The sequence below is a fragment of the Heterodontus francisci genome, chromosome 40 (assembly GCF_036365525.1).
Source record: "Heterodontus francisci isolate sHetFra1 chromosome 40, sHetFra1.hap1, whole genome shotgun sequence".
NCBI lineage: Eukaryota > Metazoa > Chordata > Chondrichthyes > Heterodontiformes > Heterodontidae > Heterodontus > Heterodontus francisci.
The window spans coordinates 20,954,971-20,981,447 of NC_090410.1; the positions used below are offsets into that span (position 1 = coordinate 20,954,971).

Here is a 26,477-nt window from a genome sequence, read left to right on the forward strand (position 1 = left end):
ACAGCTGCAGACGGTTTTCAAACCTGGGTCGGAATTTTACCTGTCCCAGTGGGTCCGCAGTCCAGGAGGAGGAAGCGGCTGCTGAAGTCGCTCCCGCTCCACGCTCAGCTGCCACCGCGATCAAGCACTAAGTCACCAATTAGCCTCTCGCCGGCGGATTTTTGAATAGAAAAGGTGCCGCGGGTGGAAAGCTCAGTGTTGGCGAGGGCAGGGCAAAAGCCGAAAAGGGCAGTCAGCACCTTCAGTGGCTCTGAGAAAGCTGCTTGCTTCTCAGAGGATGGTGGGAGGAGCGAGAGTGCAATAACAAACAGATACCGGGCTGAAGAGAACAGGAGCTGTCCTGTCACTTAGATACCAGGCTGAGGGGAACAGGAGCTGTCCTGTGGCCCACTGTCATTTTCCATAAAGCCACCTGAGACCTTGGAGGACCAGAACCCACTTGCGGCAATGGCAGAGAGAGCCAACCGCATGGCCCCAAAGTTCACCAATGATTCCCTGCATGTCTTCCTCCAGGTTGTTGAGGCAAGGTGGGAGGTCCACTTCCCACCAGACAGAAGGAGGAGGCCTTCCCAGATAACCAAGAAGGCCTGGATGGAGGTTGCTGAGGTCAGCAGCTGGGGTGTAGTCAGGAGGACCTGGATACAATGCCGCAAGCAGGTTCTCCGCTCTTCCAGGGTAAGGGGCATGTCTCCGTTCTCTTTGCATTGTACACATATGAGTGGGTAACCAGGTGTTGATGCTGCAAATTTGAAGCCGTCCATCTAGAGTGAATGGCTGCAGCCTGTCATGGGGCATATGCTGGGCACAGCTGAGCTGCACAATGGACCAGAAGTGTGCCAACCGTGCACTTGAATGGCAACAGTCCCAGAGGCAGCACAAGAGATGAGCGGGTGATCCTTCAAGCCAAGTAACTTAAATGATTGTCATGTGTCTGCACAGAAGAGGGCCCAGAATGCCCATGAAAGGTCACTGACCGGTGGTGGTGTGCCAAATCTAGCATTTCTCACCAGTGTGGAGGAGGAGGCATTGCTGCTTGCTGGCGAGGACTACAGGGCACCACCTGAGGGATCCAGACACCTAAATCTCATTTTCAGAAGACTGCTCCGACGTCTGCTCAATGGTGACTCTGGTGGTCACATGGCTCGCATTGTACCGTTCCTCGGCTTCATTCCATGGGTTCCTCAACGGTGTCATCAGCCATGTCTTCAGCGGGTAACCCCTGTCATCAAGTATCCATCCTTGCAGGCACTCGGGGGTGGGGGGGTGGTGGTGGTGCTGAATAGTGATGGCACCTGGGAATTCCGGAGAATGAATGTGTCATGACTGCTTCCAGGATAACGAGCACACACCTGCAATACAAGTCGAACATTCATTGAGTGGAACCCCTTTCGATTAATGAAGGCCCCTGACTGACCTGGCTCTAATGGCCACATGAGTGCAGTCAATTATGCCTTAGACCATAGGGAACCCAGCGATGGCGCTGAAGCCTCTGGCTCTCTTGGCCTGACCCGCGGTATCAGTCTGGAGCTTGATGAACTGGTTGGCGGGCCTGAATATAGCATCAGTTACCACCTTAATGCAGTGATGCGCTGATGACTGAGATTCCGCACATATCTCCTGATGAAGCCTGGAACAAGCCTGACGCGTAGAAGTTCAGAGCGACTGTTAGCTTCAGTGCGACTGGCATTGGATGGATACCCATGCAGTTTGACGTGACCTCCACTGCCAGCATCTCACACAGAGATGTGACAGTCTCCCGTGATAGCCACAGTCTTCTTCGACACTGGTGCTCCGACATTTGTAGAAAGCTCAAACGCAGGCGGTCGACCCTGCCTGCTGGGTAGGCTCGTCTCCTGACAGGTGGTTGCACCTGGACCACTCTGGCACCTTCTCCCCCTCCCCCATTATGAGGCTGCACTGTACCAGCAGGTTGCTGGTTCCCCTGGCCAGTTGCCCTCCTGTCCCTCCTTGGGGTGTAGTCCTCCTCATTAGATGAGCTGCTTCCAGAGTGGTCAATTCCCATTGATGCTGTGTTCCGGAGACGCAAGTATTTCAGGTATTACCAGCCTGCTAAAAGGACAGGCACACACAACCCCCTCCCCTTCAACCAATAAATCAATACTGCTGGGGTCCGACCAGGAGTGACTAACATTCAGATAACCCCTGCTGAACCAGCAGAAACAACCCCAAACTTTAAAGTCACGCAAAGAAATATCAATGAACAATGAATCAAATAAAAAGTATCTCCAACTCCTTCATTGAGACATTGTCTGCCGCTCTTTTAAAGCTGCCGGGTTCCCAACACCTCCTTCGACTCATTTTACTGGCGTAAAATTAGACAGCCAATGTAAAATGGGGTGTAAGTTTCTCTGGTATCAATTTGTAATACCCTGGGGTTGTGCATCTCAATAAACATGTGGTTGTTGGTGAAGACTGGGGTCTGCAAATTTCACTTATTGTTTAAGGCCAGTTCTCCTGTATGTACAAGCTTTAACCTCTCAACTTCTGTTTATTTGCAACATGTGGCTTTAACCATTCAGGTTCCAGCACCTTGATCATTTTCTCCCTGTAGTGATAGTGGGTTAAAAAATTGGTTTTAAGGTCCTGTGAGGTGTCTGAGATTTCCTCTGGGCCCTTGTCCTTGGTGAATTCGGAATTGAAATTGTTGTGTTTGATTAGTTCTGGGTTTGGGCTCTGATCATTGGGTTTTTCAGTGGTAGATCCACCCTGACCTCACTCTTAGTGTTCTCATGAGTCACATAATTGCTGTGCACTTCAGGGCATTTTTGTTTCCCTTTTCCCTTTACTGTGGAGAGGGTCTCTTTGCTAATCTGCCCCATGTCCTCTGGGACATTCCTACTCGCAGGTATCTGTCTAGCTTCCATTGCCCCCCCTTTGGCACTTCAAGTAGGTGAGGCATCACCCTCACTGTTGGTTTGCCATTTTGGGGACTTACCTTGTCCTTGCAGGTTTCCGTAAATGCTGTTAATAGCTGTGGTAGGGTTCCTCTTTGGCCTGCATTTATCTGGGAGAGTGTGGGGTATAATTTTTCCAACATTTCAGGGTTGGCTACCCGGACAGCAGGGGATTCCTCCTGGCTCTCCTGCCACTTTAGTCCCCTTCCTCCCAACTGTCTGACGGACCTGTGCTTGTCTGTCCCCTTCTGTTTTCGGCAGGGGTCCTACACAATCCGCCAGCACTCTGCTGGAGGGCCCCCCAAAAGCCGGTATGGGAATTAGGGGTGCAGATTTTACTGCAGGTTGGGGCTTCCCCACAACCTGGCACATGAGGCATGTTTTACAGAACTCCACCACATCTTTGTGGAGTTTTGGCCAGTCAAAATGCTGTCTTATGTGGGCTTTGGTTTTTCAGACACCGACATGTCCAGCCACTAGAAGGTCATGGGCTATTCTTAATATTTCTTTATGGTACCTTGGCAGCACCACTACCTGGTGAACCACTGTCCACTCTAAGTCTGTAGGTATGTCAGGAGGTCTCCACTTCCTCATCAGCACCTCATTCTTTAAATAGTAGAACTCAGGGACTCGGTCTGCTTCAGTTTCGGTTTGGGCAGTCTGTGATAAATTCTTTAATACTGGGTAGGCTTGCTGAGCCTCAACTAGGGAAAATCTGTCTCACCCATTCTTTGAGTCTTATAACTTCCCAAAGAAGGTTTCAGAAAACCAGACAGTAAGGTCATCTGTCTGCAGTGCCTGTTCAGCCTCCTCTGACGGAGCTTGTTTGGCCATGGACCAAGTCACCACACAGTCAGGATAAATTCTGGGGACTGTCTCCTGCCACTGCCCTGTTTCCCTGACCTCTTTCAGTCTCTCTAAAACAGGGTTGTCCAACTTTGCATTATGATTTTTGCTCGGCCCGAGGGGCTGGTGAGCAAATTGCGAAAGATAAAGGCATTAAAAATTTATCTTACTAATAAAAACAACAACAAATGTACATTTTTGTGAAGAAGCTTTAAATGAGAAGACTAATTTATTAACTTACTTTCTTGTCGCTACATTGAAAACTGAGTTAGTGACATACCTGGCATTGTTTTTCCTTGCCTAAGTAGTCAATCTTTGCCCGCACATTTGATGTAGCAATGCAGAGTACTCTGGTTAGATTTCCATCTGTCAGGAGTAATCTTGATCTCTTTCTCTGTCTCTCCCTGTGTTCCCCCCTCTCTGTGTTGTTCCCCCCCCCCCCCCACTCTGTCCCCCCACCCTCTCTCTGTTCCCCACCCCGCCTCTCTTTCAGTTTCCCCCCCTCTCCGTCTCTCTCTCTCTCCCCTCCCCCACTCCTCCTCTCTCCCTGTTTGCCCCCCTTCTCCCCATTTCCCATCTCTCCATTCCCCCCTCTCCATTCCCCCCTCTCCATTTCCCCCCCTCTCTGTTTTTCCTGTCTCTCTGTTTCCTCTTTCTCTCTCTGTCCCCCCCCCCTCTCTGTACCCCCCTCCCTCTCTCTCTCTCTGTCCCCCCTCTCTCTGTTCCCCCCCCCACACCCCCACCGCCCCAATGCCTCTCTCTCTCTGACAGTTGCAGGGAGCGGGAGCGCTCAGCACAGCAGCTTTATGGTTATTCAGTTTGTTTAAAAACATCACAAGTCAGTTTCACAGCTCACAGCTGCCAAAGCAGGAATGCGCTTCCCAACTTCGGACAGATTCAGGGTTTTCCAGCGGGCTTTTAAAAAAAGTCGGAAAACCCTGAATCTGTCCGAAGTTGGGAAGCGCCTTTCTGGTTCAGCAGCTGTCAGCTGTGAAACTGACTTGCAATTTTTTTTAAAAGGCTGCTCTGCAAGAAGATGACAAAGGGAAATTTCCCATCTCCAGCCACGGAGCCCTGGCAAGGATGAGGAACGGCCCCGGGTACAGTTTGTATTCGCCGGCCAAATGGAAACCTTTGGCGGGCTGCATCCTGTCCTGTGGGCTGTATGTTGGACAACCCTGCTCTAAAACTGTTGGGAAAGCTACCACCTTTGCCCCTGCCAGATCATTCCCCAGGAGCAGGTCAACGCAAACTAGGGACAATTACCACAGTTACTGGTCCTGAAACTAGGTCACACTCCAGGTACAGCCGATATAAAGGTATGGGCATACACTGCCCTCTGATACCATTCACTAACACTCTCGCATTCACTGCAATCTCTGGGGGAAAGGTCATGTCTTTTCCAAGCAGAAGGGTTCTGGTGACCCTCTATCCCTGAGGATGACTATGCGCTTGCTTGCCTCACTTGAGGGTTATGGGGTCCCTTTTCCTTGGGATACAGAATCCTGATAAACTTCAGGGATTTAGTTAAATTTTCCTGCACTGTGGTAGGTTTACTGACTCTTACTGCTGCAGTTAAAGCCATATCCTGCTCTGCTGTGCTTTCCATCAGGGCCCCTTCTCCTGCATGGGTCTGGTTTGCCCTGATTAATCCTACAAGTTTTCCCTGTAATTTCCAGCAGTCAGCATGAAGGTGCCCTGCCTTGTTACAGTGGAACAGAAACTCACAGGTCTTTGGGTCTCACTCCTGTCTTTTTTAGCTTGAGGAGGACTCCCGGTGTGTCTATCTTTCCTTTCTCACCCAGGGCTATTTGGGCTCCTATCACCCTCCCATCTTTTATTCTTTTTGGGTTTGTGGGGGTGACTAGGGAAGAGTTTCCCTTGAGGTAAGGATTTGTGTACAAGAGTGAATTCATCAGCCTGAACTGCAGCCTGCAGCTCTTTGAACCTTTTGTTCCTCTATGTGGGCTTTAATAGAAAAGGGAAGTGAGTTTTTAAACTCCTTGAGAAGGATCACCTCTCTAAGGTTTTCATATGTGGGTTTTCCCTTAAGTTCCCTCAGCCACTGGTCAAAAACAAGCTGCTTAACTCTTTCAAACTCGAGGTAAGTTTGGTCAGGCTGCTTCCAGAGGGTTTGGAATTTCTGGCAGTACACTTCCAGTACTAACTCATACATCTCCAGGATAGCATTTTTAATCATCTCATAATTTGATGAACTTTCATTTGGCAACAGTGACTAAACCTCATGGGCTTTTCCTGTTAGCTTGCTTTGTAACAACAGGGTCCAGCTCTCAGCCGGCCATTTCTGCTGTCTCGCAAACTTTTCAAAAGTGACAATAAATCCTTCCACATCCCCCTCATTGAACTTTAGAATCAACTGGGAGAACTTTAAGAGCTGAGCACACAGTCCTGAGCTAGGGGTAGCTTCCTCACTCGCCGTGCTTTCACTGGGAGTACTGTGTCACCCGAGTTAATTCAAGCTGCCTTAGCTTTCTTTCCTTCTTCTCCTTCTGGAAAGTTCTGTCTTTCTGCTTTATCTCTCTCTGGAATTCTAATGTGAGTCTCCTCTGTTCTAACTGTATTTTTGCTAAGATTACTCTGTTTCTGACTCTAACCCTGTTTCTGAATCTTCAGGTTCAAGTGAAAAATGGTTGGCCACAAGTCTTAGGATTTCAGATTTCTTCGCTTTTTCATGGAAAGTGATCCCTAACTGCCCAGCGATATTCCTCAACTCAGTAAGGCATTTGGATATCTCTTGTTTTTTTGTTATACTGGAAGATATTTCTTAAGATCTCCTATATTTCTGTTTGTAAGTAAAATGTAACCAGTTGAATATACAATGGATGGTAGGACCCTAGGAAGTACAGAGGGTCAGAGGGACCTTGGGGTGCTTGTCCATAGATCACAGAAGGCAGCAGCACAGGTAGATGAGGTGATTAGGAAGGCTTATGGGATACTTGCCTTTATTAGCCGAGGCATAGAATCTAAGAGCAGGGAGGTTATGATGGAGCTGTATAAAATGCTAGTTAGGCCACAGCTGGAGTACTGTGTACAGTTCTGGGCACCACACTATAGGTAGGATGTGATTGCACTGGAGAGGGTGCAGAGAAGATTCACCAGGATGTTGCCTGGGCTGGAGCATTTCAGCTATGAAGAGAGACTGGATATGCTAGGGTTGTTTTCCTTAGAGCAGAGAAGGCTGAGGGGAAAACCTGATTGAGGTATACAAAATTATGAGGGGCATTGAAAGGTTAGATAGGAAGAAACTTTTTCCCTTCGCAGAGGAGTCAATAACCAGGGGGCATAGATTTAAGGTATGGGGCAGGAGGTTTAGAGGGAATTTGAGAGAAAAAAAATTCACCCAGAGGGTGGTTGGAATCTGGAACGCACTGTCTGAAGAGGTGGTAGAGGCAGGAACCCTCACAACATTTAAGAAGTATTTGGATGAGCACTTGAAACGTCATAGCATACAAGGCTACGGGCCAAGTGCTGGAAAATGGGATTAGAATAGTTAGGTGCTTGATGGCCGGCACTGACATGATGGGCCGAAGTGCCTGTTTCTGTGCTGTATAACCCTATGACTTGTGGTGTGCACCAGCATGTGGAGCTCACCCAGTGGTAAAAACATGGAGGCGAAGGACATCAGGACGAAGGGAGAAGAATTCTGACTGAAGACTTCATCGCTGGGGTTCATATTGGCTTTTTTTAAAATAAAAGACAATGTAAGTGAACTAGAACCCCCACATGTACACACACACAGACAGGAAAGTCAAGACATGTCATTGATGTGGTAGCCTGGGCTGTTAAAACATCAAACAGCCTGTCTACAACCACACTCATGGACAACGGCCTTTTGAAATATGTGTGAATGGTTTCCTTCTTGTCTCATCAAGATGCAGATTTCATATCCATGGCTAGTTTGCACCTAAGAACCCGCACCCCCCCCCCCCCACACCCCCACCCTGCTGAGAGCAGGATATGACATGACCACATGCAGGTGGTCTTGCATAGCCAGGGTGGGATTGATAAGGCACTGAAACCCAATTGAATGACCCAATTCAAAACATTACCTTATATGTCGAGCGACCAGGGTCAGAAAGGGGTAGAAAGTCACAGCTCACAAGGACATTGTTGTTGTAGCCGGGAAGTGTGACTTGCTCAGCCACAGGAAGTCATGTAGGAGAAGTCGTTCAGTGGACCTGGCCACCCGTGAATGAGCTCCTGTACGTGGGATTACTAAGCAACTGGTGTTTTTGAATATATACTATTGCTTGGTGAGTTAATAAAGGTGTTCCACATAAAGTAGAAATTGTATCCAAAGTCTGTTTCGTGCGATTTATACACAGTACGGGGTCAGGACCTTACAGGGAAGTGAGACCCCCTTTTTAAGAGTCTTACAGATTTCTGGTGAACACGATCAGGGACCCCAAAAGGTAAAAAAATGGCAATTTGGACTTTGGATGGGCTTGTCACGAAATGTGTGGCAGGGAAATTGCCTGTAAAACAGAGATGGGTACAGGTCATCCTGGAGGGGGGGTTGAACCGGTATACAGGGCTGAAGAGTGGACACAGGGGTCCACTTGTAGGTGAACCTTGGAAACAACAGTTTGTCTGACGGCACATCAACATGAGCATTAGGAGCTATGAGGCCAAGACAGTAAAAGTTAGTCAGCAGCTTGATAAGAGAGATAAGAAACTTTTGGTGGTTGTGAAACAGTTGAGAAGGGGTTAATAACACAGCTAGAGGAAGAGAAAGAGCCGGAACCCCCGGGTGATAAGGAGGAATAGGATGTTGGGGGTTTCTGTAAAAAGAAAGGTAAAAGCAGTTGAAAGAAAGAGGAAACAAACCACCAACATAACTTAATTATTTTTCTTGCTTCAGTTTTTCTGACATAAGTTTCAAGTTGTCAAGACGAATGTTGTAAGAATGGAGAATGCAAAGGAACCTTCTGGTAATAATGTATGTATGTGAGTTTTAATGTGTTCTTTGGCACTTTAAGTTTGAAAACTCAGAGTAAAATTGTGAGCTAGATTGGAAGAGAAATTGTCTTAACTGAAGTAGTTTTTTAAAGTTATCAGATTCAAGGTGGGATTGCTGGTCAGGATCCCATCTCGAATGGGGTTAATTAAACTTGTGGGGATTCTAATCCGGATACGAATTCACACGTGTTAATATGGGGTGGCTTGAATATTAAACAGCGTGAACTGGAATTTGGGTTGGAGACTTTTTCACAAAAGTTAAAAGTTTATTTTTGGGAACCATTGGAGTTCTTGCTCTGAAACAGCTGCGAAAAGGAATTGGCAAAAGTTCTTAAAAACCTTTCTTTGTTCAGAAGAAAACAGGTTGAACTGGTTTGTCTAAGCATGGAATGCATTTGTTGCTTGATTTTAAAAGTATGAAAGATTCAGAATTGTATTTGGAAAGAGACCCAGTTCGAACTAACCAGAGCACACGGCAATGCTTTTCTCTGTTAATTAGTTCATCTGAGGGCTTTTGTCCCACTCTCCTTCAAAGCAGCAGAGAATGAACTCTTTCTGCTAGCAGCTTAAGCTAACCACACACCTTTATGGCTATTGGGAATTATAAAAATGGCAAGTTTTTTGAGTTTGTGGGACATTAACCCATTCGGCCACAATCAGAATGGGTCCTTTGTTTTTTTTCAGGTTACAGGCAGCTACAGGTGCAACAGGATTTCCAACAACTTCAAGAATTTAAGGACATTTGTCACAGCATTGTGGAAATTGGAAGTCTGGGAACAAGAAATTAGAATTTAAAATTACATTCATGTAAATTGGTATTTTAAACAATTAAGGGAAACAACAAAAGGACATACTCACATAATTTCAGTGGTTTTTATGGATAAATAAATACTTTAAAGTTTTATTTGAAAAGAATTAAATAAATTGATCTTAACATTAAGTGATCTGCAGGTGGAGGAACTAGTGTTGAACCGAAAGGAATATCAATCTAAGACAGAAAAAAAAATAGAGAAAATGTCCCCAAAGCTGCGAGTAATAGAGTCAGGGATAGGGAGACCACTAGACTATGAAAGGGTGGGTATGGTTGGTGACACCAGGGGAGACAACAAGAGATTTGGAAGCAAAAGCCCCGGGCGTTAATTGCCCAGATAGTACTGCGAGATGTCTCTAACAGACCCCAGGCCCAAAGAATGGTTTAGTTTTGATACCTATTGGGAAAATATTATATCATGATGGACACCATGAGCTGGCACCGGCGTTGGTGAATTCGACAGAGATAGATTTGCCCAGGTGATGAGGGACAAAGAGGCAGAGCCTGTGTGCTCAATTATTGGGCAATGTGTTGGTACACGGAGTAAGGACCAGCAGTGATGGATCTGATCACTGGAGACAGGTATATCTCCCATTCATAACAAAAGGGGGCAAGCTGAAGGAAGAAGTGAGGGCTGGTCAATGAGAACAGCTACCGTCTTTAATACTGGGACCTCATTGGTGCATAGTTTGGACCCGGTATCTCTGGAAGCAGAGATGAGGAATTTCAAGGGAAGGTTAAAGGACGTTCTTACAAATGAGAGTACCAACCAGGATTCACAGCTGAGGAACGATCAAATTATGACAGTCTATTTAAAGGATGTAGCAGAGCAATCGGAAGACCATGCTAAATCCATAAATAACCTCATCCCAGAGGATAGGAACATTTCCGATCAGGCTGCCCGGAATGATGTGTGTATTATGTATGACTCCTGGTTGGTAGAGCCGACCAGGGAAAACCTGAGGCAAATTTACACAGGGGAAGTGCCCTCTTGGATCACTAATAATCATTTGGACACGTTGATGAGGGATAGAACAACATCATTCTGTGCCAACTTAGAGGTTTGGTGTGGGCATATCCTGTACAAACAGATTGTAAAAGGGAAGATCTCACATTAATGGGTTTGTTGATGTACCTTCTGGTAATGTCACATGGGGAACAACTGCTGCTGGTCTTTCGAAAGAGAACATAGGAGTCATCAAGGGGGATAGTCATATTGATGGGAACTTGGTTAGAAGGGTGCACTGACAGAAGCAGCAAGGTGGTATGCCCCTATTGGTTGGAAAAGCATGCCCAGTCAACATGTGGGTTCAAGCTTCTGGAGGTAAACTGTACCATGGAGGCTGCAAAGGTCACCCTGAAACCTTTGTGGAAATTGTATCCAAAGTCTATTTCGTGTGACTGATACACAGTACAGAGTCAGGACCTTAGCGGGAAGTGAGACCCCCTTTTTAAGAGTCTTGCAACTCTTCAATAGATAGGGCCTTTAACCTGTCCCAAGTTACTTCACCCTGGCTTGGGAAGGTCTCGGCCTTGAGTGTGGACATGTTAGTATTCTAGCAGTGAAACACAAGAAAACCTGTATTGAAGTTTAAATTTTTTTTTAATGAGAGATAAATTTGGCTTCCCATTTCCAATTTCTAGTTTGTCAAATAAAGAAAAGAACAAAGAAAATTACAGCACAGGAACAGGCCCTTCGGCCCTCCAAGCCTGCGCCGATCCAGATCCTCTATCTAAACATGTCGCCTATTTTCTAAGGGTCTGTATCTCTTTGCTTCCTGCCCATTCATGTATCTGTCTAGATACATCTTAAAAGACGCTATCGTGCCCGCGTCTACCACCTCCGCTGGCAATGCGTTCCAGGCACCCACCACCCTCTGCGTAAAGAACTTTCCATGCATATCCCCCCTAAACTTTTCCCCTCTCACTTTGAACTCGTGACCCCTAGTAATTGAATCCCCCACTCTGGGAAAAAGCTTCTTGCTATCCACCCTGTCTTTGTCGTTGGGTTACGATCCCAGACGAGCTTCCAAATTTCTGTTACAGCCAGGTGAAGAGGGGGTTTCAGGCCCTTACTCTTCTTTGACCACAACAGGGTTTATTCCTTTTGAAATAGTGGTTGTGTTCACCACCTCTGTGAGTGTTTTACCTTTTCCCTTTACCGTGATTGACAAAGAACCAATCGGACAGGTTTTCTTGAATTTAAACAAGAAAGAGATAAGTTGATTCTACTCAACACATGTTGAATCCCATTAGTTGCACAAAGAGAGACGAAGTCCGACTGTAGCTTTAAGAAACTTTATTGCAGTACTTAATTGTTACATCTTCAGAAAACTTCACAATGAACTAACACTGAAACTAATAGCAACACATACACTGAACTAACCCCCGAACTAACCCCCCCCCCACCCCGAACTAACTCTTCACGCCAAATCAAGCCTTATTATAGTTATTCATACAAATCAGTAACACCTACTCTTTGTTCCCAATTGGTTTACAAACTTCTGCAGTTTCTTGGTGTCGGGGCCTGATTGGGGTACTGCCTTGTCACCTTCTCCTCAAGCAGTTTCTCATTCCCCATCTCTTCGGACCGTTAGGCTGAGCCACCCTCGGACAAGGGGCGTGGGTTTGCCTGGTCAGTATGTTTCTCACACTGACTGTTCATTAGGAATGTGTCATGTCTGGGTGATGATATAAGAAGAGTGTTGTTGAAGCATAATGTCTCTTTCTGCTATTGCGCTGTACCAGCTGCAAGGCCAGTGGTGAGATTCCTGTTAGTTTCTGCTTGTTAGTCTGTTTCTGCTGATAAGTTGCCTCTGCAGCCCTGAAGTTATGAAGTCATTTCTGATAAGCTGTCTCTGCAGCTCTGAGGTTATTTTGTTAGTAGGCTATACTTAATTGATTAGTTCACTTTAAATGTCCCCAATAGTTCTGTTCTCGAAAATTCTGTTCCCACAACACACTAACCCCGATTTAAAAATACTAAAAAATATGCTACACAGTCACACGAAAATTACACACACACAAATCGATTACACCTCTCAACTGATCGCAATTGTGTTTTGTTTAAAATGATGAGTTAGCTCCTGAGTGTTTTACTTGCCAAATAAACAGACAGTGACAGGTTTTCTCATAGGTTTAAAACAGAAGATTAACTATTTTAGCAGGCCAATCACAGGTCTTTGCGCAGAGAGGACTAGGGTTGCCCTGAGGGAGGGGGGTTCTCGAGCCAGGGTCCTGCTCTCCTTCTGCTTTTGATGCTTCTCCTCAGCAGAGTTTATGCGGTCACACTGCGTTGTGCTTGTTGGATGAGGCATTGCACATGGCACAGTTAGCAGCAAGTTCCTCGCACGCAATGAGGTCAATTTGTCCCCTTTTCAATGAGGCCTTCAGAGTGTCCTTAAAACATTTTCTCTGTCCTCTTTGAGATCAGGTGCCCTTCATAACCTGAGAAAAGAGGATCTGCTTTGGAGGCCAATTATTTGGCCTGAGGATGCAATGTCCGGACCAGCTGATTTCAAATGATCATACTTGCGACGCTGGAGGAATTGGCTTCAGTGAGGATGCTGGAGTTTGTTCACCTGTTTTCCCACTTGACTTTGAGTATCCTGCGGAGACACTGCTGAGAACTGACCGGAAACGTTAACTCTGTTTCCCTCTCCACAGATGCTGCCCGACCTGCTGAGTATTTCCAGCACTTTCTGCTTTGATTTCAGATTTCCAGCATCCGCAGTATTTTGCATTTATATTATTGTCTTATATCTATCTTTCTGATGAAAGAGTGCGTTTGTGATGGTGAGCCCATGTACAACTCCCTTGGTGAAGAGGAGAAGACCACTGGTATGTTTGTGATGGTGAGCCCATGTACAACTCCCTTGGTGAAGAGGAGAAGACCACTGGTATTTGAATTCCCCACTCCTTCTTTCACGCTGGTGCCCTTCCAGATGGTGTCGTTGCACTCGACTCTGTCATTAAAATCTCCCAGTAGAATCACTTTGTTTTGCTTTGGGATGGCTGCCAATACAGAATCCAGGTTTGCATGAAAGAGCTCTATAGTTTCATCAGTAGTATCGAGTGTGGGAGCATAAACACTGATGATTGAGTTGATGGTGCAGGGTCATGAGCCGTTCAATTGGAAGTTCCGGAAGTCTATCTGTGATTCTATTTTTGATGGTGAACCCAGCTCCGTGGATCTGATGATCCTGCTCTGATTTTCCCTTCCAGAAGAAGGTGTATCCTCTTCCTTCCTCTCTAAGCTGGCCTTCCGCAGGGAATCACGTTTCACTGAGAGCTGCAACATTGATGTTATATTTCACAAGTTCACTAGAAACTACGATGGTTCTCCTTTCGGGGTCTTCACTGTTTTGATTGTCCATAAGGATGCGCACAGTCCAAGTACAGAAATTCATGCATTTTATTGCTTGTGTGTGTTTTCAATCGCAAGGACGGTAAACCAACCAGGTGTGGTTTCTTGGCCAGGGCAGTTTGAGACAGCCTATGTTTGGGGCCCCTTTTCTATCCCCTTCCTCAAGTGAGGTGAGCAGAGGGGACCCTAAAAAGGACGGCTCAGTCATGATGCTGCTGCTGGAGAGATACTTCGGTCCAAATTCCAAGTGCTCAGTGACCATCAGGCAACCACAACCTATGAAGACAATGACACAGATTCATGTCTAGAGAGCTCCATGTTCACAGCCCTGTCTCCGACGCCGCTCGTCCATCGCCATAGGGCTTTTCGGTGTCCTTAGCAGTGTCCTCTTTTAATGTGAGGAAGGTGGTGCGCAGTCAACAACCGCACAACCTCGATGGGTTGGCAATCTGTACCTAATGGTACGGCAAGCCATGACGACTGATAACTGCCAATCCCACTGCAGTCTTCATCCAACTTCACAACCATTGACGTGCATGTGCCACATTCATCTGTCTGATCCACGATTGTGGACCTGAAACTTGTTTTGTTAAGGTTCATCCCTCTCGATCCTCCCAGATCACTGTAGCGGGCTCACCTCGTGCAGGTTTTAGCTGGGACGGTCTTGGTGGAAGGAGCAAAGCCAGAACCAGTCGGGCAACTGGGATGCAGAGCCTTTCAGCCCCAGATGCATAAAGCAAGGCAGTTATGATGAAACTTTATAAAACATTGGTTCGGCCTCAACTGGAGTATTGTGTCCAATTCTGGGCACCACACTTTAGGAAGCGTGTAAAGACTTTAGAGAAGGTGCGGAAAAGATTTACGAAAATGGCTGCAGGGTTGAGGAGCTTCAGTTACATGGATAGGTTCGAGAAGCTAGGGCTGTTTGCCTTAAAGAGAAGGTTGAGAGGAGATTTGATCGAGGTGTTCAAAATCAGAGAGGTTGAGACAGAGTAGATGGGGAAAAACTGTTCCCATTGGTGGAAGGGTCAAGAACCAGAGGGCACTGATATAATTGGAAAAAGAAGCAATAGCGACCTGAAAAAACATGTTTTTGTGCAGTGAGGTTCGGATCTGGAATGCACTGCCTGAGAGTGTGGTGGAGGCAGATTCAATTGTGACTTTCAAAAGGGAATTGGATAAACACCTGAAGGGAAAAACTTTGCAGGGCTACAGGGAGAAGGCAGGGGAGTGGGACGAGGTGAGTTACTCTTGCAGAGAACCAGCACCAACTTGATGGTCCAAATGGCCTCCTTATGCACTGTAACTATTCTATCAATGAGTTTTGAAGGATTTTGAGTGCTTCTTAAATGTATTATCACCTTCACTGTTCACTTGCTGCTGGAAATGTGAAGAGGGCTTTTGAAACAGATCGGGAGACTTTCTGGGACATTATCAACACTTCACCAACACTCTTGTCAACATTTATTCCAGAAACTCTCTGAGGACCTCACCTTAAAAAGAATGAGTGCTGCACTACTCTACCTTATTGGACACCTTATCAGAGTCACCAGGTGAAAAAGGGCTGCTTGATCATGGGCATCTTGCTAGGGGTGCCACTTGGTCTGTAGGAGGAATGGGAGGAGGATATGAGACCAGGCAGAGCAGCACCAGCTGCTGCAGGAGAGAGGGGCAGGAGGGGGAGGTAGACTCCTTCGTGCCTATGGATACAGGACATCCCTCCTCCTCTGGAACGCCTCCACTCAGACCTCCAGTGCCATGTCCGAGAACCTGTGCACCCTCTCCCCCTGTCCCTGAGCCATCCTGCAGTGTGCCACTGTGTGCCAGTCAGTGAACTCTACACTTTCAGTGGAAGTGGCTGCGAGGAATCCACATAAACTGCTCCACGAAAATTGTGTCTGTTCAGCCCCTGAGTGTTAAACCTGCAGGTTTCAGGTTTAACACCTCCAGGCAAATTCAAATTATGGTCATCAGCAATTAGGACCAAAATTGTGTCCTAAATCCAGGCTTTCAAACAGGTGTGTCTTATTACCACCACAAAGATTTTGCCCACAATTTCACCCTTTCATCAAAATAATTCCCTATGATTCGAAGTCAGGAGTGTGATGAAATACTCTCCGCTTGCCTGGATGGATGCAGCTCCAACAACACTCAAGAGGCTCAACACCATCCAGGACAAAGCAGCCCGCTTGATTGGCACCCCATCTACAAACATTCACTCCCTCCACCACCGATGCACAGTGGCAGCAGTGTGTACCATCTACAAGATGCACTGCCGCAACTCACCAAGGCTCCTTAGACAGCACCTTCCAAACCCGCGACCTCTACCACCTAGAAGGACAAGGGCAGCAGTTGCATGGGAACACCATGTTGTGCCTAATACGCACTTATGCTTAAAGAATCCGCGGAATCTGATTGGTGAAAGGTATATCAATATTTTATTCACACACTAAATCATCAAATACAAGCTTTCACTACTTGTACAGCCTCACAGCTCCAGCGACCCGGGTTCAATTCTGGGTATGCCTGTGTGGAGTTTGCAAGTTCTCCCTGTGTCTGCGTGGGTTTCCTCCGGGTGCTCCAGTTTCCTCCCACAGCCAAAAGACTTGCAGGTTGATAGGTGAATTGGCCATTATAAATTGTCACTAGTATAGGTAGGTGGTAGGGGAATATAGGGACAGGTGAGGATGTGGTAGGAATATGGGATTAGTGTAGGATTAGTATAAATGGGTGGTTAATGGTCGGCCCAGACTCGGTGGGCCGAAGGGCCTGTTTCAGTGCTGTATCTCTAAATCTAAAAAAAAAGAATCAAAACTCACCAAAGTACAAGCTCTCACTGCTTGTACAGTATACTACCCGTCAAGACACAAGGTGATCAGTCTTGGACTTGCAGCTGCTCTTATGTTCTCTGAGCCCCTGGCTCAAGGTATCTTCTCGAGTGTTCTTCCCTGGGGTTCTCGTACATTCCTCAGTTTCAGTCAGGGGTTAAATCCTGTTTCCAAGACCCTCCCCTCTTACTCAATCATAGGGGTCTGGTATAATGACATAATGATCATTCCTTATTTGGCTCAGTGAGAACCTGTTCAAAACTTCACAGTTTCCCATTATCTACTATGAGTCAAATCTTATCTGGTATCCATGACGACTCCCTTTATCTGCTACATGCAAAGACAGGGTCTGGTATCATCGATATGTTTTATCCATACTGTTTACAATTCCTCGGCCATCTGTGTGCTGTGGCCCCTTTCTACTCATCCTCCCTATGCTTTAACACATTATTCATTGTTGTGTGACTAGCCCCTTTATTTTAACTAAGTTTTTATGTGTTTTTGCTATATGTGTTTTTACTGGGTCTACAACCACCACCTTCAAAATCCTGGAACTCCCTTCCTCACAGCACTGTGGGTCTACCTACAGCACATAGACGGCAGTGGGTCAAGAAAGCGGCTCGCCACCACCTTCCCAAGGACAATGTGTGATGGGTAATAAATGCTGGCCTAGCCATAATGCAAGAATGAATAAACGATAGAGTGCATCCAGTATTTTCTGCTCTTGTTTCTCCTTTTTTGAGTTGCTGCCTTTGAAGCTGTTTTTGTTTTAGTTGGATATTAATGGTGAAACACAAGTTAAATAATAAGAAATGCAGCAACATTGTAAAACAGACACAACCTACCAATTATCTTCAGTGAACTTTCATACCTTGCGGTTTAAATTGTATCTGGCGATCACCCCACCCAACACAGGAAGAACCTTCAGACGCCATTGATCACTGATAAGGTGGGTTTGGAATTGGGAGAATGTGAAACTGTGAGCATTTCACCTGGGCAGAGACAGTATAAAGAACCTGAGTAGTACTGACTCTTTACTCTGTGGCTTCTTCCTCATTCCTCACCATGGACTTGTTAGGTAAGAGGATATTGTGTGAGAATGTTTTAACACAGCGAGTTGTAATGCAGAGCCGGTTTAAGTAGCGCTCCCATTTCTCATTAGTTGAAGTTATAACTTTGCTCAGGAACGTAAGGGAGGGTTGTGAGGAACCTTTCACTCAGGCGGTAACTGAGTGGCTGCTGAACCCCAGTACTGGGAGTTGGGAGTATACACGGTTCCTTGTGCTGTACAAACCCTGGAGAGGAGAGTCCTGATACTCGAGGCTGTGATCAATCATTAGTGAGAGACAGAATTTAACAACATGAAGTGAAGGAGATTTGTGTTCATGTGTTGCCTGCAGTTGTATTTCGTGATAGTGACGTGGGGGGCAGGCGATTAAAATCTACAGGGGAAACTGCTGGAAATATAATGTGATACTGAATGGTCAAACAGGGGAGAGATAACGCTGGGCTGAATCTTCCCAGCACTTTCTGCCTTTATTGCACCTGATAGAATTCGAGTGTCTGACCCTCTCTCATCCTATGTGTAAACTCTCCTCTGTAAATTCTGCATTCCTATAATGAATGTAATCATTAAAGACTTGATTTAGGAACTGATGACCCCACTTTGTGCCGCTTCTCTTGTGTTTGAGCTTTCTGCTCTGAGGCCAGTTGCTGTTCAGGGATTTGCAGATGGTAAATGGACTGTGAATGGCCCGTTGACAGATGCCATCCAATCACACAGCATAGAAGGCCATTCTTTGAAAGAGCTCTCCAATTGGTCCCATTCTTTTCTCTTAGAACAGGAGGAGGCCATTCAGCCCCTTGAGCTGTCCAATCATTCAATTAGAACATAGCTGATCTGTCTCTATACCATTTATCCTTGGTTCCATAATCAACAACAACCTGCATTTATATATAGCGCCTTTAATGTAGTAGAATGACCCAAGGTGTTTCACTGGAGCATTATCAATCAGAATTTGACACTGATCCACCTAAGGAGGTATTAGGACAGATGACCAAAAGCTTGGTGGAAGATGTATGTTTAAAGGAGGACCGGGAGGTTTAGGGAGGAAATTCCAGAGATTAGGGTCCAGGCAGCTAAAAGCGCAGCCACCCCCAATGGTGGAGTGATTAAAATTGGGTATGTGCAAGAGACCAGAATTAGACGAGTGCAGAGATCTTGCAGGATTGTGGGACTGGAGGAGATTACAGAGATAGAGAGGGGCGAGGACATAGAGGGATTTGAAAACGAGGATAAGAATTTTAAAATTGAGGTGTGCCTTAACTGGGAGCCAATGTAGGTCAGCGAGCACAGGGGCGATAGGAGAACAGGACTTGGTGCAAGTTAGAGGGCAGCAGAGTTTTGGATGACCTCAAGTTTACGGAGGGTAGAATGTGGGAGACCAGCCAGGAGTGCATTGGAATAGTCAAGGCTGGAGAGACCAGAGGCATAAATAAGGGTTTCAGCAGCAAGTGAGTTGAGGCAGGGGAGGAATAGAGCAATGTTATGGAGGTGGAAATAGGTGGTCTTTGTGATGGTGCAGTTACGCGGTTGGAGGCTCATTTTGGGATCAAATATGACACCAAGGTTGTGAATAGCCTGGTTCAGCCTCAAACAGTTGCCAAGAGGGATGGAGTCGTTGATTAGGGAATGGAGTTTGTCACTGGGACTGAAGACAATGGATTCAGTCTTCTAAATATTTAATTGGAGGAGATTTCTGTTCATCCAGTACTGGATGTCGGGAGAAGCAATCTGATAATTTAGAGATGGTGGAAGGGGTCAAAAGAGGTAATGGTGAGGTAGAGCTGGGTGTTGAGAGTGTACATGTGAAAACTGATACTGTGCTTTTGGATGGTGTCACTGAGGGGCAGCACGTCAATGAGAAATAGGAGGAAGCCAAAAATAGATCCTTGGGGGACACCAGAGGTAATGACGTGGGAGCAGGAGGAGAAGCCATTGTAGGTGATTCTCTGGTTATGACTGAATAGATAAGAATGGAACCAGGTGAATGCAGTCCCACCCAGCTGGATGCCAGTCGAGAGGCGTTGGAGGAAGCTGGTGTGGTCAACTGTGTCAAAGGCATATCACTAAATACCCTTGTCTAACAAAAATCTATTTGGCATTTTCAATTGATCCCTAGCCTCACTGGCTTTTTGAGGAGACAGTTTTCCCCACAGCCCTGAATTTTTTTTTCTTTTCAAGTATATATCCAATTCCCTTTTGAAAGTGGATCTGCTTTCAGGCAGCGCATTCCAGATCGACAAATATCAATAAATTGTGTCAGAATAAACCTGTTTGGGAGTTATACTGTCAATTTTTGTATCTGTGTGAATGAGAAATGGGAGCCATGGAAATCTTGCCTCTGACTCAGAAGGCTGTGGGTTCAAATCCCACTCCATGGCTAATCCAAAAGTCAAGGTGCTTTTGGACTGCTCTCTTTCAGGTGAGATGTGAAACCAAGGCCCCATTTCCCCTCTCAGGTGGATGTAAAAGATCCCCTGGCACTAGCTTGAAGAAGAGCAGCGGAGTTTTCCCTGGCGTCCTGGCCAATAAATAACCCTCAATCGACATCTTAAAAACAGATTAACTGGTCACTGTCACATTGCTGCTTGTGGAAGCTGTTTGTGTGCAAGTTGGCTGCCAAGTTTCCTACATTACAACAGTAGCCACACTTCAAAAATACTTCATTAGCTGTAAATTGCTTTGAGGTTGTGAAGGGTGCTATATAAATGTAAGTCTTTCTTCTCAGAAACCACTTTGAGTGATATACCTCTTGGTGTAAAAGTACCTTTTGTGAATTTAACAAGGTTTAGCATTTTGGGACCTCTCTAAAGTCACCTGGACTTTACCCACAGCAATACCCAGTGTGCATAGCCACACACAATATTATGCTTCAACACTTCAGTCTGCTTAGGAACAGCAGTTAGGCCATTTAGCCCCTTGAACCTGTTCCACATTCAGTGAGATCATGGTGGATCTGTGACCTCACTCTATATACCCGCCTTTGTCCCAAATCCCTTAATACCGAACGATTATCAAAAAAATCTATCAAAGTCAGATTTTAAAATTAACAATTTAACCAACATCAATTGCCGTGTGCAGAAGACAGTTCCAAATTACAACCACTCTGTGTGTAGGTGTGTTTCCTAATTTCATGACTGAAAGGTCTGACTGTAATCTTTAGACTATGTACCCTCATCCTTGACTCCCCAACCAGTGGAAGTAGTTTCTCTCGATCTATCCGATCAGTTCCCCTGAATATCTTCCATCAAATCACCCCTTAACCGTCTAAATTCCAGGGAACACAACCCTGTATTTATTTAATGATCAGTAATTCAGCTTCATATTGATCCTGTCACTCTCTAATTTTTTTTTTTAAAAAGCACAACTACATTTCAAATTATTAAGCCGTGCTTACTGTAATTTGAATTACTGGAACAACATCCTTAGGTAAAAATGAAATAATTCTGTTCTGTTCTGCAGTTTCCCTTAATACTCATGTGGTTTCAGCTTTTGCCAATTTCAAAGTGTTTGTGGGAGGCAGTTGAGATCGTAGTTTCAGTTCTGATATTTACATTTTTAATGATTTAATTGAATGCAGTTAACAAATCCAGTCTTCACCTAGTAAGACACTGAAGGAAATAGTCTTTGATTTTAGAATCTAGACTTCCCAACTGAGAATGGGGTGTGTTATAGAATCAAACACAGAGCATGCAGCCCAGGCTAGTGCTCTGTTGACATGGGTTCGAAACCCACCACAGCAGACAATGAATTTTGAATTAAATTAATAAATCTCAAAATTAAAAAATAAGCTAGTTTAATAGTGACCATTGTCGATTGTTGTAAAAACCCATCTGGTTCACTAATGTCCTTTTAGAGAAGGAAATCTGCTGTCCTTACCTGGTCTGGCCGACATGTCAGCATGGATTTGTTAAGGGAAGATCTTGTTTGACCAACTTGATCGAATCTTTTGAAGAAGTAACAAGGAAGATGGATGAGGGGAGTGCAGTTGATGTGGTCTACGTGGATTTTAGCAAGGCTTTTGACAAGGTTCCACATGGCAGACTGGTTAAAAAAATAAAATCCCATGGGATCCAGGGAAATGCAGCAAGGTGGATACAAAATTGGCTCAGTGGCAGGAAATAAAGGGTAGTTGCTGACGGGTGTTTTAGCAACTGGATGGCTGTTTCCAGTGGCATTCTGCAGGGCTCAGTACTGGGACCCCTGCTTTTTGTGGTGTATGTTAATGATTTGAACGTAAATGTAGGGGGCATGATCAAAAATTTTTCAGACGACACAAAGATTGGCCGTGTGGTAGATAGCGAGGAGGATAGCTGTAGGCGGCAGGAAGATATTGATGGTCTGGTCAGATGGGCAGAAAAGTGGCAAATGGAATTCAACTTGGAGAAGTGTGAGATGATACATTTGGGGAGGTCAAACAAGGCAAAGGAATACATGACTAATAAGAAAATACTGAGAAGTGTAGAGGAAGTGAGGGACTTTGGAGTGAATGTCCAAAGATCCCCGAAGGTAGCAGGACAGGTTGATAAGGTGGTTAAAAAGGCATATGGAATCCTTTCCTTTACTAACCGAGGTATATAATACAAGAGCAGGGAGATTGTGCTGGAACTGAACAAATCATTTGGTTAGGCCACAACTTGAGTACTGTGTGCAGTTCTGGTCACCTCATTATAGAAAGGATGTAATTGCACTAGAGAAGGTACAGAGGAGATTTACGAGGATGTTGCCAGGACTAGAAAAATGCAGCAATGGGGAAAGATTGGATAGGCTGGGGTTGTTCTCCTTGGAACAGAGAAGGTTAAGGGGACATCTGATTGAAATGTACAAAATGTTGAGAGGCCTGGATAGAGTGGAGGTGAAGGGCCTACTCACCTTAGCAGAGAGGTCCGTGATGAGGGGGTATAGATTTCAAGTGATTGGTAGAAAAATTAGAGGGGAGATGAGGACAAACTTTTTCACCCAGAGGGTGGCGGGGTTCTGGAACTCACTGCCTGAGTCTGGATATGCACCTCAAGTGCCGTAATCTGCAAGGCTACGGATCAAATGCTGGAAGGATTAGAATAGGTGGATCATTTTTTAGCTGGTACAGACACGATGGGCGAAGTGGCCTCTTTCTGTGCCTTAAACTTTCTATGATTCTATGAGTCTCCAGACTCACAGCAACATGGTTGACTCTTAATTGCCCTCTGAACTGGTATAGCAAGTCACTCAGCTCGAGGGCAATTAGGGATGGGCAATAAATGCTGGCCTAGCCAGCGATTCCCACATCCTATGAACAAATGTAAAAAAAAAAGTAGTTGTTCAGTTTAATAGTTTAAAGGGAGGAGAAAATATTGTGAAATGTAACTGCTATGTAAAACTCTTTTGGATCAGGTGCTGTGTTGATAGAAATGTTCATTTACTTTGTACAAAGTTAATTCTTGGGTTATGGGCAAAGCTGGCATTGATTAACCATCCTTAGTTGCCCTTGAAGGTGGTGCTGAGCCTCCTTTTGTTTTTGAACAGCTGCAGTCCATGTGGTGAAGGTACTCCCACAATGCTGGTAGTTAGGGAGGGCCAGGATTTTGACCTGGTGACAATGAAGGTACAGTCGTATATTTTCAAGTTGGGATGATGTGAAACTTTGAAGGGAATTTGCACGTGACGGTGTTCCCATGCACCTGTTGCCTGTGCCCTTCTAGGTGGTGAAGGTTGCAGGTTGAAGATGCCTTGACGAGTTACTATAGTGCATCCTGCTAATAGAACACACTCCCAGTGAGGAGCGGGGCCTACTGGGAATACACATTGGGAATTTGAGGGAATCCCCGGATTTTCTGACCAATGCCTCTATACTTTTGGACATTCAAAGACCATAATCACAAAGCCAAAGATCTCAGCTTCACCTGAAATATGAGATTTTTAAACAAAAGTTAGCCTGCTGTTCACTTGCACTAATGAATCACATTATTCCATTGTAATTGCAGTGTTAAATATTAATGTTTTACATAATTCATTGCAAAAGCTCATTAATGTTTAAAGCCTCTTTTATATGAATATTTCTTATATAATTAGGGGCTAACCTAGTGTAGAGCCCCTTTGTTCATCTGACGGACCGCTCCACACAGATTAGAAAAGTCTCATTTGATTCCCAGTTTGTGCAGAATTTAGTCATCTCATTCCTAAGGGTACACAGGGTGACTGAAGTTCATAGAATCTCCCACAACAAGGCTATGATGGTAGGGGCATTGTTCATGAGTTAATGGACAGTCTGCAATGAAATATGGAGAAAATGTTTATTGATCCACTGGCAGATTCCCTGGGGGTAGTAGTGGGTGGACTGAATGGGGTGAGAAGGCAGTTGGTGAAATTAGCCCACAGCAGGCATTCTGAGCAGCAAGATCGGAGCGAAAGGAAGGTGGAGCCATTGGCAATGCTACTCAAGAGGGCAGGGTACCTTGATGGGTGCTATAGAGAATGCAAGGAGAGGCACATAAGGGAAGCTATGGGCTTGTCCAAGGGGATGGTGGTAGGAAAGCAGGCGGGTATTGATTGGTTGGTTGGGGGTGGCGGGTCCAAGTACTGGAGAAGAGAGAAATGATAGCTAACAGGATTGGTCGGACATGAAGGAGATGAGTCAGGAAAGAAGGACCCAAGAAAAATAGAGGTAGCAGTAATTGGCTGGAACTAAAATCCACACGTGACTGGATATCCAATGGACAATTACATAATCATGGCAGAGATTAGGAAAGCTGTCTCCAGCTGGCAAACTGAGAAAGGCCAGGTGGCGATAAGGAAGAGTTTAAAATAAAAGCTTTGCTCACCAATGTTCCCAAACTGGTTAGGACCTTCGAACATTTTTGCACCTTTTTTTTGGGAGGGGGGGGGACTCCCATCTGCCGGTTGACTGAATTTCTTTCAAAACCAAAGATCATGATTATCTGCATTCGCACCCTTCAGAAAAATGCAACGTAAAAACACAAAGAGGGAGCGGTAGTGTGGGAGAATGATTCGTAATCGGTCAAGCAAATCCTTCACATTAAGCAAAAAAAAATTCCCCAGCCAAATGAATGGGATTGAGTTTATAAATACTGACTTTAATATCCATTAAACACATTATTTTAATTGATTTGTTGGTACTAAATGTTAACTGCATTTAGAATTAGGTATAATGTTAATTATATTATAGCAACATTTTGCCACCTGAGGAGTGGATTTCTTTGATCTGCACTTTGGAAACTCATTAACAACATGTCAATAATCATCACATTTTGACCACACCTTCAGCTACCTCCCTTTATTATCGGAACTCCACGTCTATTTTATAACAGATCCCAATTGAGGAGCTTGGAGGAGTTCCACACTGTGCAAGCACAATTTCTTTAACTAGTTAAGAAAAATCCAGTTGTGTGTTGTGTTCGCCATAGCGGGATTGCTGACTGGTTGAACGGAGTTGGGTAAAAGAATCTTAATTATGGGTAAGTGCAACTGTTAATGGAATGCGATTCAGTTACTGGGTCCCAGCCATTTCATTCCTCAGCATCAGTTTTCTGTATGAATTTTATCCTGGTCTAACTTTGTGTGTAGTTTTTGTGGAGGTTGTGTTAAAACCCGTGAAGGGCTATAAGTGATAGCCGCCCTGGGCTGTCCTAAAGTTGCAAAGTATTATTCCATTGTATTTTTCTTTAGTAATAGAATTATAAAGCTCAGAAAGCCATTCAGCCCAGAGTGCCTGTGTTATCCCTTTTTATCCTATTCGTCCCATAGCTCTGCATTTGTTTTCCCCCTTCAAGTATTTATCCAATTCACTTTTGAAAGTTATTATTGAATCTGCTTCCACCGCCCCTTTCAGATTACAACAACTTGCTGGTTTATATATATTTTTTTAAATTCTCATGCTGCCTCTGGTCTTTTGCCAATTACTTTTAATCTGTGACCTCATTACTGACCCTCCTCCAGCAGTAATAGTTTTCCCCCCTACTCTAGTAAATCTCCCCACATAGAGTATTTAAACATTCTTTTAAAGAGTTAAGCATTTAACAGCAGCAAAAATCTAAGGATTCTTTTAGTTCCTGCTGGATTCTGAAGGTTGTTCAGTCAAAGGAGCTCTGAGCTCCCTCTCGGCGATACAGTGTAGACAGATTACATTTTATTTGTCCACTTCTCAGCTTCTTGCCAATATTTCCCCCAACCTCTCGTCAACCCCCGGACATTCTTAAGACCAAAGTAAACCGTGTCTTGAGGTTAATTTGTCAATGTCTTTCAGGAACTTGAATACTCCAGTTGTGATCTTTTGTCTTTAAGTGTAAAGGCCACAGTTTCTTCTTTCTGCTGATGGTGTTTTATCAGACAGGTGGTTTCATTGCCTCTTTTTCAGTGCCATTGTTGTCCTGCCCATGATATGATGACTACACAGGACTCCAAATGTGAATGAGGCAACGCCCTTTAGAACTTTAGAACATTTATTTTCTGTTATGTGCTGTTCTTTCTTTTGGGCCTCCTTATCTCGAGAGACAATGGATACGCGCCTGGAGGTGGTCAGTGGTTTGTGAAGCAGCGCCTGGAGTGGCTATAAAGGCCAATTCTGGAGTGACAGGCTCTTCCACAGGTGCTGCAGAGAAATTTGTTTGTTGGGGCTGTTGCACAGTTGGCTCTCCCCTTGCGCCTCTGTCTTTTTTCCTGCCAACTACTA

At 45.1% G+C, this 26,477-nt stretch overlaps 1 protein-coding gene across 5 annotated transcripts in view; it reads left to right on the forward strand.

Annotated features, from left to right (window-relative positions):
• The first annotated feature begins 8,597 nt into the window (after nt 1-8,597).
• LOC137353234 (protein FAM133-like) overlaps nt 8,598-26,477 on the forward strand; it is a 29,855-nt gene continuing 11,975 nt past the window's right edge. For 2 of the 5 annotated variants that reach the window (XM_068019315.1, XM_068019318.1), the window contains exons 1-2: nt 17,742-17,824; nt 25,117-25,263. In XM_068019315.1, coding sequence (XP_067875416.1) covers nt 25,260-25,263 — 4 coding nt within the window. In that variant the 5' untranslated portion in view covers nt 17,742-17,824; nt 25,117-25,259. Of the gene's footprint in view, nt 8,722-17,741; nt 17,825-25,116; nt 25,264-26,477 lie in introns of those variants that run through there. The other 3 variants (XM_068019314.1, XM_068019317.1, XM_068019316.1) reach the window with 2 other exon arrangements.